Here is a 14,214-nt window from a genome sequence, read left to right on the forward strand (position 1 = left end):
TACCTGCTACAGGTAAGTATCTTCGCTATGTGATGCAAGGTTCTGCGTTAGGGTCACCGACCTGGAAAAGGATCTAAGTTTCATCGTTGGTGATACGTTGAAACCCTCTGCTCAGTGTGCGGTGGCAGCTAAGAAAGCAAATAGAGTGTTAGGTATTATAAGGAAAGGAATGGAAAACAAATATGAGGATGTTATAATGGCTTTTTATTGCTCCATGGTTTGACTGCACTTTAAATATTGTGTGCAGTTCTGGTCACCACATCTCAAAAAAGATATCGTGAAATTAGAAAAGGTACAGAGAAGGGTGACAATAAAAGGGAAGGGTCAACTTCCCTATGAGGAAAGGCTAAAGTGACTAGGGCTCTTCAGCTTGGAGAAAAGATGGCTGAGGAGAGATATGACAGAGGCCTATAATTTAATGAGAGGAGTGGAATGGGTAGTCATGAATTGCTTGTTTACTCTTTCCAAAAATACTATAACTAGGGGGCACACAGTGAAGCTACAAAGTAGTAAATTTAAAATGAATCGGAGAAAATATTTCTTCACTCAACATGTAATTAAACTCTGGAATTCATTGCCAAGGAAAGCATTTAGCTTTAGTGGGGGGGGGGGGGGGGGGGGGGGGCCTTAAAAAAGGTTTGGATAGCTTCCTAAAAGAAAAGTCCATAAGCCATTATTAAAATGGATTTGGGGAACATCCACTGCTTATTTCTATTATTAGCAGCATAAAATGTATTTTACTGTTTTGGGATCTTGCCAGATACTTGTGATCTGGATTGACCACTGTTGGAAACAGGATGCAGGACTTGATGGACCTTCGGTCTGTCCCAGTGTGGCAATATTTATGTTCTTATGTTGTATCCTTCGATCCTAGCAGATTATAGGAGTTCCCATCATCAAGCATACAATCTGTACTTGGTTGGCTGACTATCAGGCTTATTTTCGAAAGAGAAGGACGCCCATCTTTTGACACAAATCACAAGATGGGCGTCCTTCTCACAGGGTCACCCAAATCGGCATAATCGAAACACGATTTTGGGCGTCCTCAACTGCTTTCCGTCACGTGGATGAAGCATAGCGAAGGTGGGACTGGGGTGTGCTTAACACATGGGCGTATTTGGCTGATAATGGAAAAATAAGGGCGTCCCTGACAAACACTTGGGACGACTTTACTTGTTCTTTTTTTTTTTATACGACCAAGCCACAAAAATGTGCCCTAAATGATCAAATGACCACCAGAGAGAATCGGGGATCACCCCCAATGGTCACCAACCCCCTCCCACCCTAAAAAAATTTTAAAAAAAATATTTTTCCAGCCTCTATGCCAGCCTCAAATATCATACCCAGCTCCATGACAGCAGTATGCAGGTCCCTGGAGCAGGTTTAGTGGGTACTACAGTGCACTTCAGGCAGGCGGAACCAGGCCCATCCCCCCCCCTACATGTTACACTTACGGTGGTAAATGGGAGCCCTCCAAAACCCACCAGAAACCCACTGTACCCACATCTAGGTGCCCCCCTTCATTCCTAAGAGGTAAGGTAGTGGTGTACAGTTGTAGGGAGTGGGTTTTTTTTTGGGGGGGGGGGCTCAGCACACAAGGTAAGGGAGCTATGCACCTGGGAGCTTTTTCTGAAGTCCACTGCAGTGCCCCCTAGGGTGCCTGGTTGTTGTCCTGGCATGTGAGGGGGACCAGTGCACTATGAATGCTGGCTTCTTCTACGACCAAATGGCTTGGATTTGGTCGTTTCTGAGATGGGCGTCGTCGGTTTCCATTATCACCGAAATTTGGGGACGACCATCTCTAAGGACAACCATCTTTAAGGTCAACCTAAATGTTGAGATTTGGGCGTCCCTGACCGTATTATCGAAACAAGATGGGTCTTGTTTCGATAATATGGGTTTCCCCACCCCTTCGCGGGGATGTCCTGCGAGGATGTCCTCAGGAAAACTTGGATGCCCCGTTCGATTATGCCCCTCCACATCTCCTACATTTTTGCTCAGGCTGGGCTGACCCTGGATGGCCGTGTCACCACTCGTAATGTGCACACGCTCGTAATGTGCCTCAGTAGCCCGTTTCTGTTTTGCCTCTGTTCAACTCAAGAAAAGACAACCACAATATTTGATAAAAGAATTACTTAATACTCAGAAAGTGGTTTAGGGTCAAGCATGGTAATTATGTGTAAATAATGGAGGAAAAAAGCCTCTGTATCCCTGGTCGAAATATTTCATTTATATGACCCGCGGGGTAAACTCTTCATTGGCAAGAAAACTTTCAGTTCTTTTAATGTTTACAATTTACATTCATATTTTATGCAAATGATGCTTCATTCATATGTGACTTTTGTGATTAAGCATAAAGCACTTATTTTAGTTGTCCGACGGGGTCCCGTTTTGCCGTTTCGGCTTTATCAAGGAAACAGACCTCGTGCTTATGCTGATATTTGTGATGCAGCGTGACTTCTCTGTGCTGTTCACTTGCATAAAATACGAATGTAAATTGTAAACATTAAAAGAACTGGAGGCTTTTTCCAATGAAGAGTTTACCCCGTGGGTCATCTAAATTAAAAATTTTGGCCAGGGGATACAGAGGCTTTTTTCCTCCGTTATTTACACATAATTACCACGCTTGACCCTAAACCACATTTTGTCTCTATTGAAGACATTTGCAATGCATCTACATTTATTTATTTATTATGACATTTCTACCCCACATTTTCCCAAAAAAGCTCAGGTTCAATGCGGTTTATATAACAAATTAAGAAGCATTATTACAAGACAATTAATATTAATACAAAAATACATCCATTTAAAAACATTTCTTTTCATATTAGCTGAACACAGATAACCACTCCCTATGTCGGCAAGGAATGCTGCGGAGGGAGTTACAATTGTTGCTCAGTGGTGACACCTAGTGTTCAGATTCAGAGCCTTCAATATTGTATGAACCTTAATTTTACATGATCAAATTAGATATTTGGGAGGAGGGGGAAGGAATGTTGTAAAATAGGGGGGAAAATCCCCAGGTAGTTTCAAATGAAAGTTCTTGGTGTCAGGATCCCAGCCCTGGTTTCTACTGAGCTGTCTGGACCAGTATTCTAGGTGGGATATCCGGTTTTGACAAGCAGTTGTACAGAATATTTTTATTGTTTAAAATCCAACTCAACCCTCCAGCCCGTTTTCCAACAGGCTCACTATTTACTTGACTATCAGAATATACTTTTCCTGTGAGCCTGATAGCTAGTGAGTTCCATTTGTGAGAATATTATGCCTGCTTGGCCTTAGAGAAAACTAAGTTGCACACCTGTAGCACATGTTCTCCATGGACAGCAGGCATATATTCACTACCAACCTTCCCTTGGAGTTGTCTTAACTTTACGTACTGCTGGTCCAGCACTCGCACGCTCATCAGTTAGCAAGACACCTGTACATGCAAGTTGTGGGCAATGCCTTAAAGATTTAAAGTGGCAGTACACTTTGGAATTGTCCGCACTTGGTTCCGTCAGATGATGTTACCCATTTATGATTATATATGCCTGCTGTCTCAGAGAACATCTGCTACAGGTAAGTAACTTAGTTATGCTTCTCTGTGAATAATAGCCATTGTAGTACAAACTACAATGATGCTCTCATACTTACCTTTATAACTAAATGACAAAACTAATTAGACCTGTAAGCAACTGAGATAGGGTGAATAATTTTATATCAGGCTGGATAATCTGTGCAGCAATATACACATGAGTTATAGCAATTGATCCCAAACTGTGGGTTGGGACCTCGAATGGATTTACATTGTGGAAAGTGTGTAAATTCTGACAAATAAAATACATTATACTACAAGAGAACTGGTATTTTATTAGAGCTTCATAAGGTACCTTGTCTCTGAGTCCTGCCAAGCTCCGGCCCTGCCTTGTTCCTGCAGGAGAAATCTGATGAATTCCCCTGAAGTTCAGCAGTCCAAATGCTTACATTTATACACTCAACCGCATATGATGTAATTGATCCATCTATGCAGAATTCTATAGCATCAGCAAGACATCTTTTTTAGAATGCTGAACTTAATCTAAACAAATAAGCTATAAATCTAAAGCAGTGGTTCCCAAACTTTTTCAGTTCATGGCACCATTAGTATCCGAGTGATTTTTCATGGCACCCCCCCAGCCACATAGGTCTCCGTACGCCCCCCCCCCCCCCCCGGCCACATGGGACTCTGCACCCCTCCCTGGCCACATGGGTCTCTGCACCCTTCGACCACAGAGGTTTCTGCAGCCCTAGCCCTAGACCACAGGGGTCTCCGCACCCCCGCTGGCCACATGGGTCTCTGCACCCTCCCAGCCTCATAGGTCTTCACACACACCCCCGTCCACATAGGTCTCCCTCCCTCTCACCACATAGGTCTCCCTTTCCCTGCAGCCCCCTCCTCTCACTCCAGCACACCTCTCCTCCCTAAAAGTTCAGCACACCTCTCCATTCCCTGCAGCCCCTTCCTCTCCGAAAGTTCAGCACACCTCGCCCTTCTCTGCAGCCCCCTCTTCCCAGAAAGTCCAGCACACCTTTCCCTGCAGCCCTCCTCCTCCCATAAGTCCAGCACACCTCTGCCTTCCCCAAATCCAGCATTGCTCACTACCTTCCTTCCCGCAGGTCCAAGATCGCTGCCAGTTCCTTCTCCTTCCCCTGCTATGTCCTTTTTGGATTCACATCAAAGTTTGCATAGCTCTGAATATGGCTTTAGGCCTATGCATGGTACTGAATCTTTACTTATAACAGTGGTTACAAGGTTAGAAAATTATTGAGCCAAAACATTCCATCAGTGCTATTTCAATTTGATGTATCTGGAGCTTTGGACAAATAGACCATATCCTTTTGGTAAATATATTGAATGAGCTTGGGTTTTATGGAGTAATTTTTAATTGGTGTATAGAATTCTTTAAAAATAAATTGTACTGTGTCAAGAAGAATGGATTATGGAGTCCCTCAGGGCTCACCTTTATTTGGATTTTGCTCACACCTTATTCAGTAGTAGCTCAAGGTGAGTTACATTTAGGTACACTGGGTATTTCTATGTCCCTGGAGGGTTCACAATCTAATTTTGTACCTGCAGCAACGAAGGGTTAAGAGACTTGCCCAAGATCACAAGGAGCAGCAGTGGGATTTGAATTGAGGTGGCCATCAAGACTGGCGCTCTACTACTACTACTACTTAACATTTCTAGAGCGCTACTAGGGTTACGCAGCGCTGTACAATTTAACAAAGAGAGACAGTCCCTGCTCAAAGAGCTTACAATCTAATAGACAAGTGAACGGTCGGTCCGATAGGGGCAGTCAAATTGGGGCAGTCTGGATTCACTGAACGGTAAGGGTTAGGTGCCGAACGCAGCATTGAAGAGGTGGGCTTTAAGCAAAGACTTGAAGACGGGCAGGGAGGGGGCTTGGCGTAAGGGTTCAGGAAGGTTGTTCTAAGCATAGGGTGAGGCGAGGCAGAATGAGCGGAGCCTGGAGTTGGCGGTGGTGGAGAAGGGCACTGAGAGGAGGGATTTATCCTGTGAACGGAGGTTACGGGCGGGAACGTAAGGGGAGATGAGGGTAGAGAGGTAGTGAGGGGCAGCAGACTGAGTGCATTTGTAGGTAAGAAGGAGAAGCTTGAATTGAATGCGGTATCCGATCGGAAGCCAGTGAAGTGACCTGAGGAGAGGGGTGATATGAGTATATCGGTTCTGGCGGAATATGAGACGTGCAGCAGAGTTCTGAACAGACTGAAGGGGGGATAGATGGCTAAGTGGGAGGCTCTAACCACTAGGCTACTCCTCCACACCACTTGTTGCCTATATATTACTTCTTTATGAGCTCTTTTGGGGACTTTTAAAATTATTCCTTTTATTATGTTTCCTCATATGCTGATGGCATATTTATTTTGGTAGAACTAATCACAAAACAAAATGCTCTAAACTATGACTTTAACCCAGGACATCATATATAAAATTAATTTTAAATAACGGAAACCTCAAAAGCCTAGGGCACCTATAGAGTTAGTCTTCCCCTTTAATAGGCTCTCATCACAGGTTTCAATAAACCTTTGAAACCAACTGCAGTGAAAAACAACTCCTAAATGGAGAAAAAAACACCAGCAAAAAAAAAAAAAAAAGAGGAAAAATCATAAACAATTTTGCCGGGTTAATGCCAAAGCTACTGAAAAAGATAATCATCAATTAAACAATTTCCTTTAAAATTAATTTTATATATGATGTCGTAGGTTAAAGTCATAGTATAGAGCATTTTGCTTTGTGATTAGTTTCTGGTTAATTTTTGCTCTTCAGCATTTATTTTTGATTTTTCATCTTTATTTTGGTGCCATTAATGTCTAAGGGCACTGTTGCAAAGACTAATTATAGATTGTATAGAAAAAACACACTTGTGGACATCACAAAATTTGCTAAAACTGAATTATGCTAAAACAAAGCTGTTATATTTTAGCACTTCTTTAGCAAATATACCTGAAAACATTATACTCAGGACAGAGGAGAGCTTGGGTTTCAAAACTTCATCTAGGGATCTTGGTTTCATATTAGATTTGCAATTGATGATGGAATGTCAAGTTAAACATTTGAGTAGAAGGATGTTTCTCAAATTGAGAGCTTAGGGCGACTAGATCATTATTTTTTTCCTGACCACACTGCCCAGTGCTTACACCATGGGAAACAGTCTTACAATCACATTTATTGGTTTAACAGGAGCAAGGTTGGGACTAGATAAATATCTTGGAGGCCAAATAAGCGGTTCAGACTTTTAAAACTCTCCATTCAATAACTCAAGGCCAGATGCACTAAACTTTATGAGCCATTAACGAGCAAGCAGTAAACCCTGGCATGCACTAAACACTTTTTTCCGACGACGGTAGCAGCTAACGAAAACGGAATGCAGATGGGATACAAATGCAATAAATAATAAAATTGTGTAGAAACCATATTATTATGAGATGCACTAACCTTTTCCGGAAAACGCTGGAAAATCTAACAAGAGGTCTGTACCTCTCGTTGGGGCTGCGCGGGATTGGAAAAAGTATTAAAATGTAAAAAAAAAAAAAAAAAAAACTGGAAGTCTCTGAGCCAATCCCAGCACATTTAGAATGCTGAACTTAATCTAAACAAATAAGCTATAAATGTTGTGTGTATATCTTCTGTCCAATAGTGCAGTCTTCAGAGGGGGCTTCAGCTTTCTTCATCTTAGCCTCCTCTGAACTGGAGCCCGCTCTGAAGACTGCACTATTGAGCAGAAGATATACACACAACATATGAGTTTGGCTGCAATTTTACCACTCTAGGAAAATATACTGCTTTACAAAATTCTTAGACCCCTGCTGCAGGCCGATAGGACCGAAACACGACTCGTGTTGGGTCAGTTTTTGCTTATTGTTTTGAATAAAGAAATTGCTGAGAACACCATCTGAGAGAGATTGTTTTTCTCCACTTTTTTCGCTTGGCATTGATCTTCAGTGGAGAGGTTACCTTTTGTTGGAGTTGACGATGATATCAGCAGATCTTCTGATTTGGAAGGATCTGCTGATATTTGCTAAGATTTTAGCACTAGCATCCCAGATGAAGGAGTTGCTGAAACAGGGTGCTCTGTCGGACGATCCAGAAAGCAGCAGCGTGAAACATACAGAAATACTAAGCTGAGTTTTTACCTATCTGCTTTTAAAGTCTGGCACTATTTATTTCAATTGACTTTGGAATTTGCTTTTTAATTGGAGAGCTTTTTTTCAGCAGACTAAATTGTGTGCACTGGTTCAGCTTCTTGGGAATTGATTTAGTTAAAGAAACACTTATTACATTGAAGTATTGTGTGTTTAAAAGTCACTTATTTAAACAAACAGTGTTGAAAAATATTGAGAAGCATTATGATGTATAAAACATTTAAGTGAGCTGGTTTGGCGTTTTCTCACTAAAAATTTGGTAATACAAGAGTTGGGGTGTTTGTATAATTCCCGAGATAGCTGTTACATGATTAATAATAATAATAATAATACTACACATATACATACATGAAATTGATTTGTTTTTTGGAGACACTTTTGGGTTAGCCATAGCTTGCAAAGCAAAAATAGCTAACTCGGGGAGTAGACCCCCTCATTGAAGTTCCTAACATGTACATGTTTATTCTGTTTCTTATAAGTTAGGTATCTGTATTGATTTGCTTTAACTAATATAATTTGAATCTTCTGTAGGGATGTGATAATTTGCTCTTCCAAGTTTGATAATCAAGCTAATTTGCAGTAAGAAATGTTATTGTATGATGGTTCTGAATGTTAGTCTCCGACCTACCTAATCAGATATGTTTAATTGATGTGCTGAAGATGTTGACCATACTAACTCAGTTGCTTTATTTCTTGTTTATTTTGATGGTTTAGGAAAAGAAGTCCATCTATATCTAGAGACCAGAACAGAAGATATGACAATAGGGACGACAGAGGGGAACATTCACAGTATGCTTCAACAGACAACGCTATGCCTAGGTCACCATCAGGTTATTCAGATAGACGGTCACAGAGGGTGCCTCAGGTATATGAAGATCCTGAGCATGGTGATTACAGGGACTCCAATAGGAGAAGTCGCAGGCGCTCAAAAGAGTATTCAGTAGATGAAGATGAGGTGCAAGGCAGGGATGAATATGATAGACAAAGGCGAGAAGAGGAGTATCAGTCACGTTATCAAAGTGACCCAAACTTAGCACGTTATCCAGTGAAGCCACAACCCTATGAGGAACAAATGCACATCTATGCTGAAGTGTCTAGAGCACGTCATGAACGGAGACATAGTGATGTTTCATTAGCACACACTGAATTGGAGGATTCCCATATTTCCATGCTACGGAAAGAGCGACCATCAAGACAAAGGTCTGCATCAGAGCGCAGAGCTGCCATGGAAAATCAGCGCTCTTATTCTGTGGAAAGAACTCGAGAGGTTCATGGTTCAAGTTCTAATCATCAGAGGACTACAAATCATAGTCCTCCAACACCAAGGAGGAGTCCAGTTCCTAGTGACAGGTCAGATATGAGACACACTGATTCATTAAGGAAACAACATCATTTGGATCCCAGTTCTGCAGTAAGAAAAACAAAGCGTGAAAAAATGGAAACTATGTTAAGGAATGATTCTCTAAGCTCAGACCAGTCAGAGTCAGTGAGGCCTCCACCACCAAAACCTCATAAAACAAAAAAGGGATGTAAAATGCGTCAAATTTCATTAAGCAGTTCAGAAGAGGAGTTGGCTTCTACTCCAGAATCCACGAGTTGTGATGATGTTGAAATTGAAAGTGAAAGTGTTAGTGAAAAAGGTAAGCAGTATACATCAATATCTGCCTGCATTGCCTTTTCAGGATTGGTATTTATCTTAAATAATTTTCAATTAAGATAATTAAAATAAATAATTTTCTATTTCCTGGATAACTTTGTTTTTTTCTAAAAGAAAAAAAAAAGCAAATGACAATATTCAAAATTCCATTTTCAGATTCTGTTTACTACTGTTAGTTTATATATATATATATATATATATATATATATATATAATACTTTGTGTTATAAAAATTGATTTAATATATAGTAAAAACTATCTGATTACTGAAAAACACTGCTGTTTTCCATCAGTGACTGGGTAAGTTCTAAAATGTACTTTTTAACTGGAGGGCTTGGAGATGGAGATGAATGGCAGGAGTAGAAAAAAAAAGGTTTAATTTCTCCATTAAAAGAAAAAAATCTGATTCCTAGGGAATTTGAAGAAAAATAAGATGTGAATTCATACTGAGTTAATGCACATTTTTGTTTACTTTCATTTATATCTATGATCAAAGTGGAAAAAGTATTTATGTCCTAGAAAGCATAATTTTAAAAATGTTACTGCAGAGTTTTTGTGGCCATATTATTCCTTGAGAAAACTGGATTGTTTTCAGGTTGTGATACCTTATATTGATTTTCTGTATACGTTATCAAAAGATGATAGTGAATCTGATCTTTCAAGACTAAGATATGTGTATGCCTAATAGTTACACTGATGGTCTAGATGTCTCTTCCAACTCATCAGGCAATGGGCCATCCCTGATTCAAGGAAAGTTTTAGATATATGGAAGGTCGGGGCTGTATATGGATTTATTTATTTACAAAACTGTATTACCACCCTCTTCGCCTCCTTGGAGGGTTGCCCAGATCATTATACAACATTCAGATGACGCTAATACGAGATCTTACAAAAATATGACTAAAATAGCCATGTTTTCATTAATAAATAATAGGCTTTACTGTAATAATGGCGTAGTCTAGAGGAAAAAAGATTCTAAGTGAAAAATACATGACTATTTAAAAGTGTTTTTCTGAGTAGTAGATGTTTTCACAGTCAAAAAAGGTACATATAACATACATGATCATATGCATAAAAGTGGTAATAGACCACATCAGAATGAATCAAGGGACATAGTGGCTACATATACATATTAAACAAAAGTGCTCAAAGGGTGGAATCATGCAGAACTGCCTTCCCTAATTTATACTGGGGTAGTGGAACTCCTTCACTCGAATTGTTTTTGATTGGTCTAATATAACCAAAACTATTGTAGTACCAGAGAACCAAGCCCAATTGCCTGTAAATGCCTTACTAACAATTAATGGACTACTTGTACAAAGCCAACAGAGATCCAAAAACAATAAAACAAATTTTCCACTGGTCTTTTCCAAACCCTTTATAAGTTGGTCAAACAAGTCAATAAGGGGTTTGACCCTGTGCTGCCTCTGGCACCCATGCTGCTGTTGCTCCAGAGTAGAAAGTAAGTCAATATGATTCTTCAACTGGATCAACACTATCCATTCAATCAGCTTAGCTAATAGAGGTAAGTAAATATTGGGCAGTGGGAACTAAGAGAAAAGATATCTAGACTGGACCCCTTTAGAATCAGACAGATACTCTGTTAAGGTACAATGGCAGCATGCCCATCTTAAGTGACTGATGAATGACATATAACAAAATAGTAACAGCCTCATTCCAGGATGTTCTTAACCCAACTAGTAGGACAGAGGTCTAGCAGGGACGTAGTAGTATTCAAGGACCCAAGAAACTTACAAATGTCTTCTGTTCTTGGTAATGCAAATTCACTCCAAACCCAAGGACTATTACAAGAACTGAAACCAAAATGGGACCAGCAAGATTTCTCAAATGCATCCTCATGAATACATAATTCCCAAATGCCTGAGGAGACAAAGCATCCCAAAGTGCAGGCATCACTGATACCCTTACTACAGTGCAATTGTGGGAAACCAGCTTCCTCAGATGATTGAATGAAAAATATAGTTTCCATAAGATGTACTCCTTCCTAGCATCTACTAAAAGTTGATACTCCTGTAAAATCTTTAAATAATAATTACACACCACAGAACCTTTAGTGCATCTCCGGTTTGCAAAATAAAATCTCTTATGGTCTCTTTGCTCAGAACTATACCAAGGACACTACATTGCCAAGTAATACTCCTATAATCATGCAGTCTGGAGGAAGCTTGTGGTAAAGTTGTGCTTCAGTAGCTAGCTTGTTTAGAATTCTTTATAAAATTTTCTGAACCTGTGTTCCCTAATTATTACTCTAGTAGTGTTACATTTTTAAAAGGGAGGGAATACCTAGGAGACAACAGATCAGTAAACAGTGATCTGATCATAGAACCAGTGTGATTGATAAAGAGGACCTGAAAGAGTATAGTGCTTATTTTAGAAGCACTACTTGTTTAGGCATTAATAAACTGGTATTTAGACAGTTATATTGCATAAACATTTCAATCCTGATTTTTCAAAACCAGGATATACACGACTAAAAACTGCATATGGCAAGAGGATATGGTCTGGGCTTGTTTTGAGCAGGACTAGGACAGGTTTAAAAACATAAACATGTATTCCCCATTTCAGAAGGGGAATGCATGTCTGTGTTCAAAAGATCAATGTTGGGATTTGCACCGGCTACCCGGGACATCTAGTTTTCAGAACAGTGCTCCTACTTAGCAATGCCCCAGTGGAGGGATTAGGGGAGGTGCCCCCCCTTAATCCTCCAGTGCTTAATGTTTTCCCAGAAGTGAAATTGGCAAGAGATGCTGGACTCAATGTCACTTTTGGGCAAAATAAATGCTTATCTTTTAAAAATGGCTGACATAAATGTTTATGTGCCAAAAGATAAATATTTACCTTACCATTTCATAACTTAAATGTGTGTTTGTGCCCATTTTGCCTTGTTGATATTTTTTTGATTCTAAAATGAATGCTCGAGCTGCATGTAACTAGTGCATAAACATCCATTTCATTATGCATTTTAGTACAGTCTTTTCATCAGCAGATTCTATTCCAAAATATCAGTAGAACTAGAGATGTCCTGACCTGTCCCCGACCTGTGGTAGAAAAGTGGGAAGTGGACCAATGACTCAAGAGATCATTGCTGCATTGAGCCTGCCATGAGTGGGAAAAAGTGCGGGGTACAAAAAAAAAAAACTTGAGTCATTGGTCCACTTCCCACTTTTCTTCCACTGTTAACTTCACTTGGGATTTTGGCGTTCATCCACCTCGGTGGACTGTTTCCCCTGTCCCCGACCTGAACATCTCAATTCCGATTTGTATGTCCTTTTTAAAATCCATCTCCGCAAAAGAATCGGTTGGACCTCTAGATGACCGAGGGGTAAAAGAGGCGATCAGGGAAGACAAAGCCATAGCAGAGAGATTAAATGAATTCTTTGCTTTGGTCTTCACCGAGGAAGATTTGGGAGAGATACCAGTGCCAGAAATGGTATTTGAAGCTGACGAGTCGGAGAAACTGAATGAATTCTCTATAAACCTGGAGGATGTAATGGGGCAATTCTACAATTTGATGAGTAGCAAATCTCCTGGACCGGATGGTATTCATCCCAGAGTACTGATTGAACTGAAAAATGAACTTGTGGAGCTATTGTTAGTAATATGTAATGTATCCTTAAAATCGAGCATGGTACCGGAAGATTGGAGGGTGGCCAAGTAACGCCGATTTTTAAAAAAGGTTCCAGAGGAGATCAGGGAAATTATAGACGGGTGACTCTGACGTCAGTTCCGGACTAAATGGTAGAGACTATTATATGTTTCAACAATTTTTATTGATGAGTACACATGGTATACAATTCCATTGCAATCAATATAAAGCTGATAACAAATAATTCTATTAAATATTAATAAACCTGAAACTTCTGTCATCAAAGTTTTTCCCCCCAATCTTTCTCCCCTATCCATTCCCTCTGGTCTTCTTATTTATTTATGAATATGTTCATGTACAATAACAGAGCAATTGCATAACTATAAACAACAAACTTTTATATTAAACTCCAACAATTATGTCTCATGTTTTACTCAGTGTACTATTGCCCTGTTTATAGCCCAACAGTATTTGCAGGCGATTCCTCTTAATGTATTCTTTCAAACAATATGCAAGAAATATTACCCTTCCCGAAACTGTGCCCCCCCCCCTCTCCTCCCACCTCCCTCCCCCTCTACTCTTATGGAACCTTCTTCTTACTTCATGGTTGGTAGAGACTATTATAAAGAACAAAATTACAGAACATATTCAAAAGCATGGATTAATGAGAAAAAGCCAACATGGATTTAGTGAGGGGAAATCTTGCCTCACCAATCTATTACATTTCTTTGAAGGGGTGAACAAACATGTGGATAAAGGTGAGCCGGTTGATATTGTGTACCTGGATTTTCAGAAGGCGTTTGACAGAGTACCTCATGAAAGACTCCAGAGGAAGTTGGAGAGTCATGGGATAGGAGGTAGTGTTCTATTGTGGATTAAAAACTGGTTAAAAGATAGAAAACAGAGAGTAGGGTTAAATGGTCAGTATTCTCAATGGAGAAGGGTAGTTAGTGGGGTTCCCCAGGGCTCTGTGCTGGGACCGCTGCTTTTTAACATATTTATAAATGACCTAGAGATGGGAGTCACTAGTGAGGTAATTAAATTTGCTGATGACACAAAGTTATTCAAAGTCGTTAAATCACGGGAGGATTGTGAAAAATTACAAGAGGACCTTACGAGACTGGGAGACTGGGCATCTAAATGGTAGGTGACGTTTAATGTGAGCAAGTGCAAAGTGATGCATGTGGGAAAGAGGAACCCGAATTATAGGTATGTCATGCAAGGTTCTACGTTAGGAGTCACTGACCAAGAAAGGGATCTAGGT

At 40.1% G+C, this 14,214-nt stretch overlaps 1 protein-coding gene across 36 annotated transcripts in view; it reads left to right on the forward strand.

Annotated features, from left to right (window-relative positions):
- The window catches only part of RIMS2 (regulating synaptic membrane exocytosis 2), a 1,685,778-nt gene that overhangs the window by 850,106 nt on the left and 821,458 nt on the right, over window positions 1–14,214 (forward strand). For all 36 annotated transcript variants that reach the window (XM_030217702.1, XM_030217600.1, XM_030217677.1 and 33 more), the window contains one exon: window positions 8,401–9,326. In XM_030217702.1, the coding sequence (XP_030073562.1) occupies window positions 8,401–9,326 (926 nt within the window). The remainder of the gene's footprint in view (window positions 1–8,400; window positions 9,327–14,214) is intronic.

This window comes from Microcaecilia unicolor, chromosome 1 (assembly GCF_901765095.1).
Source record: "Microcaecilia unicolor chromosome 1, aMicUni1.1, whole genome shotgun sequence".
Lineage (NCBI taxonomy): Eukaryota > Metazoa > Chordata > Amphibia > Gymnophiona > Siphonopidae > Microcaecilia > Microcaecilia unicolor.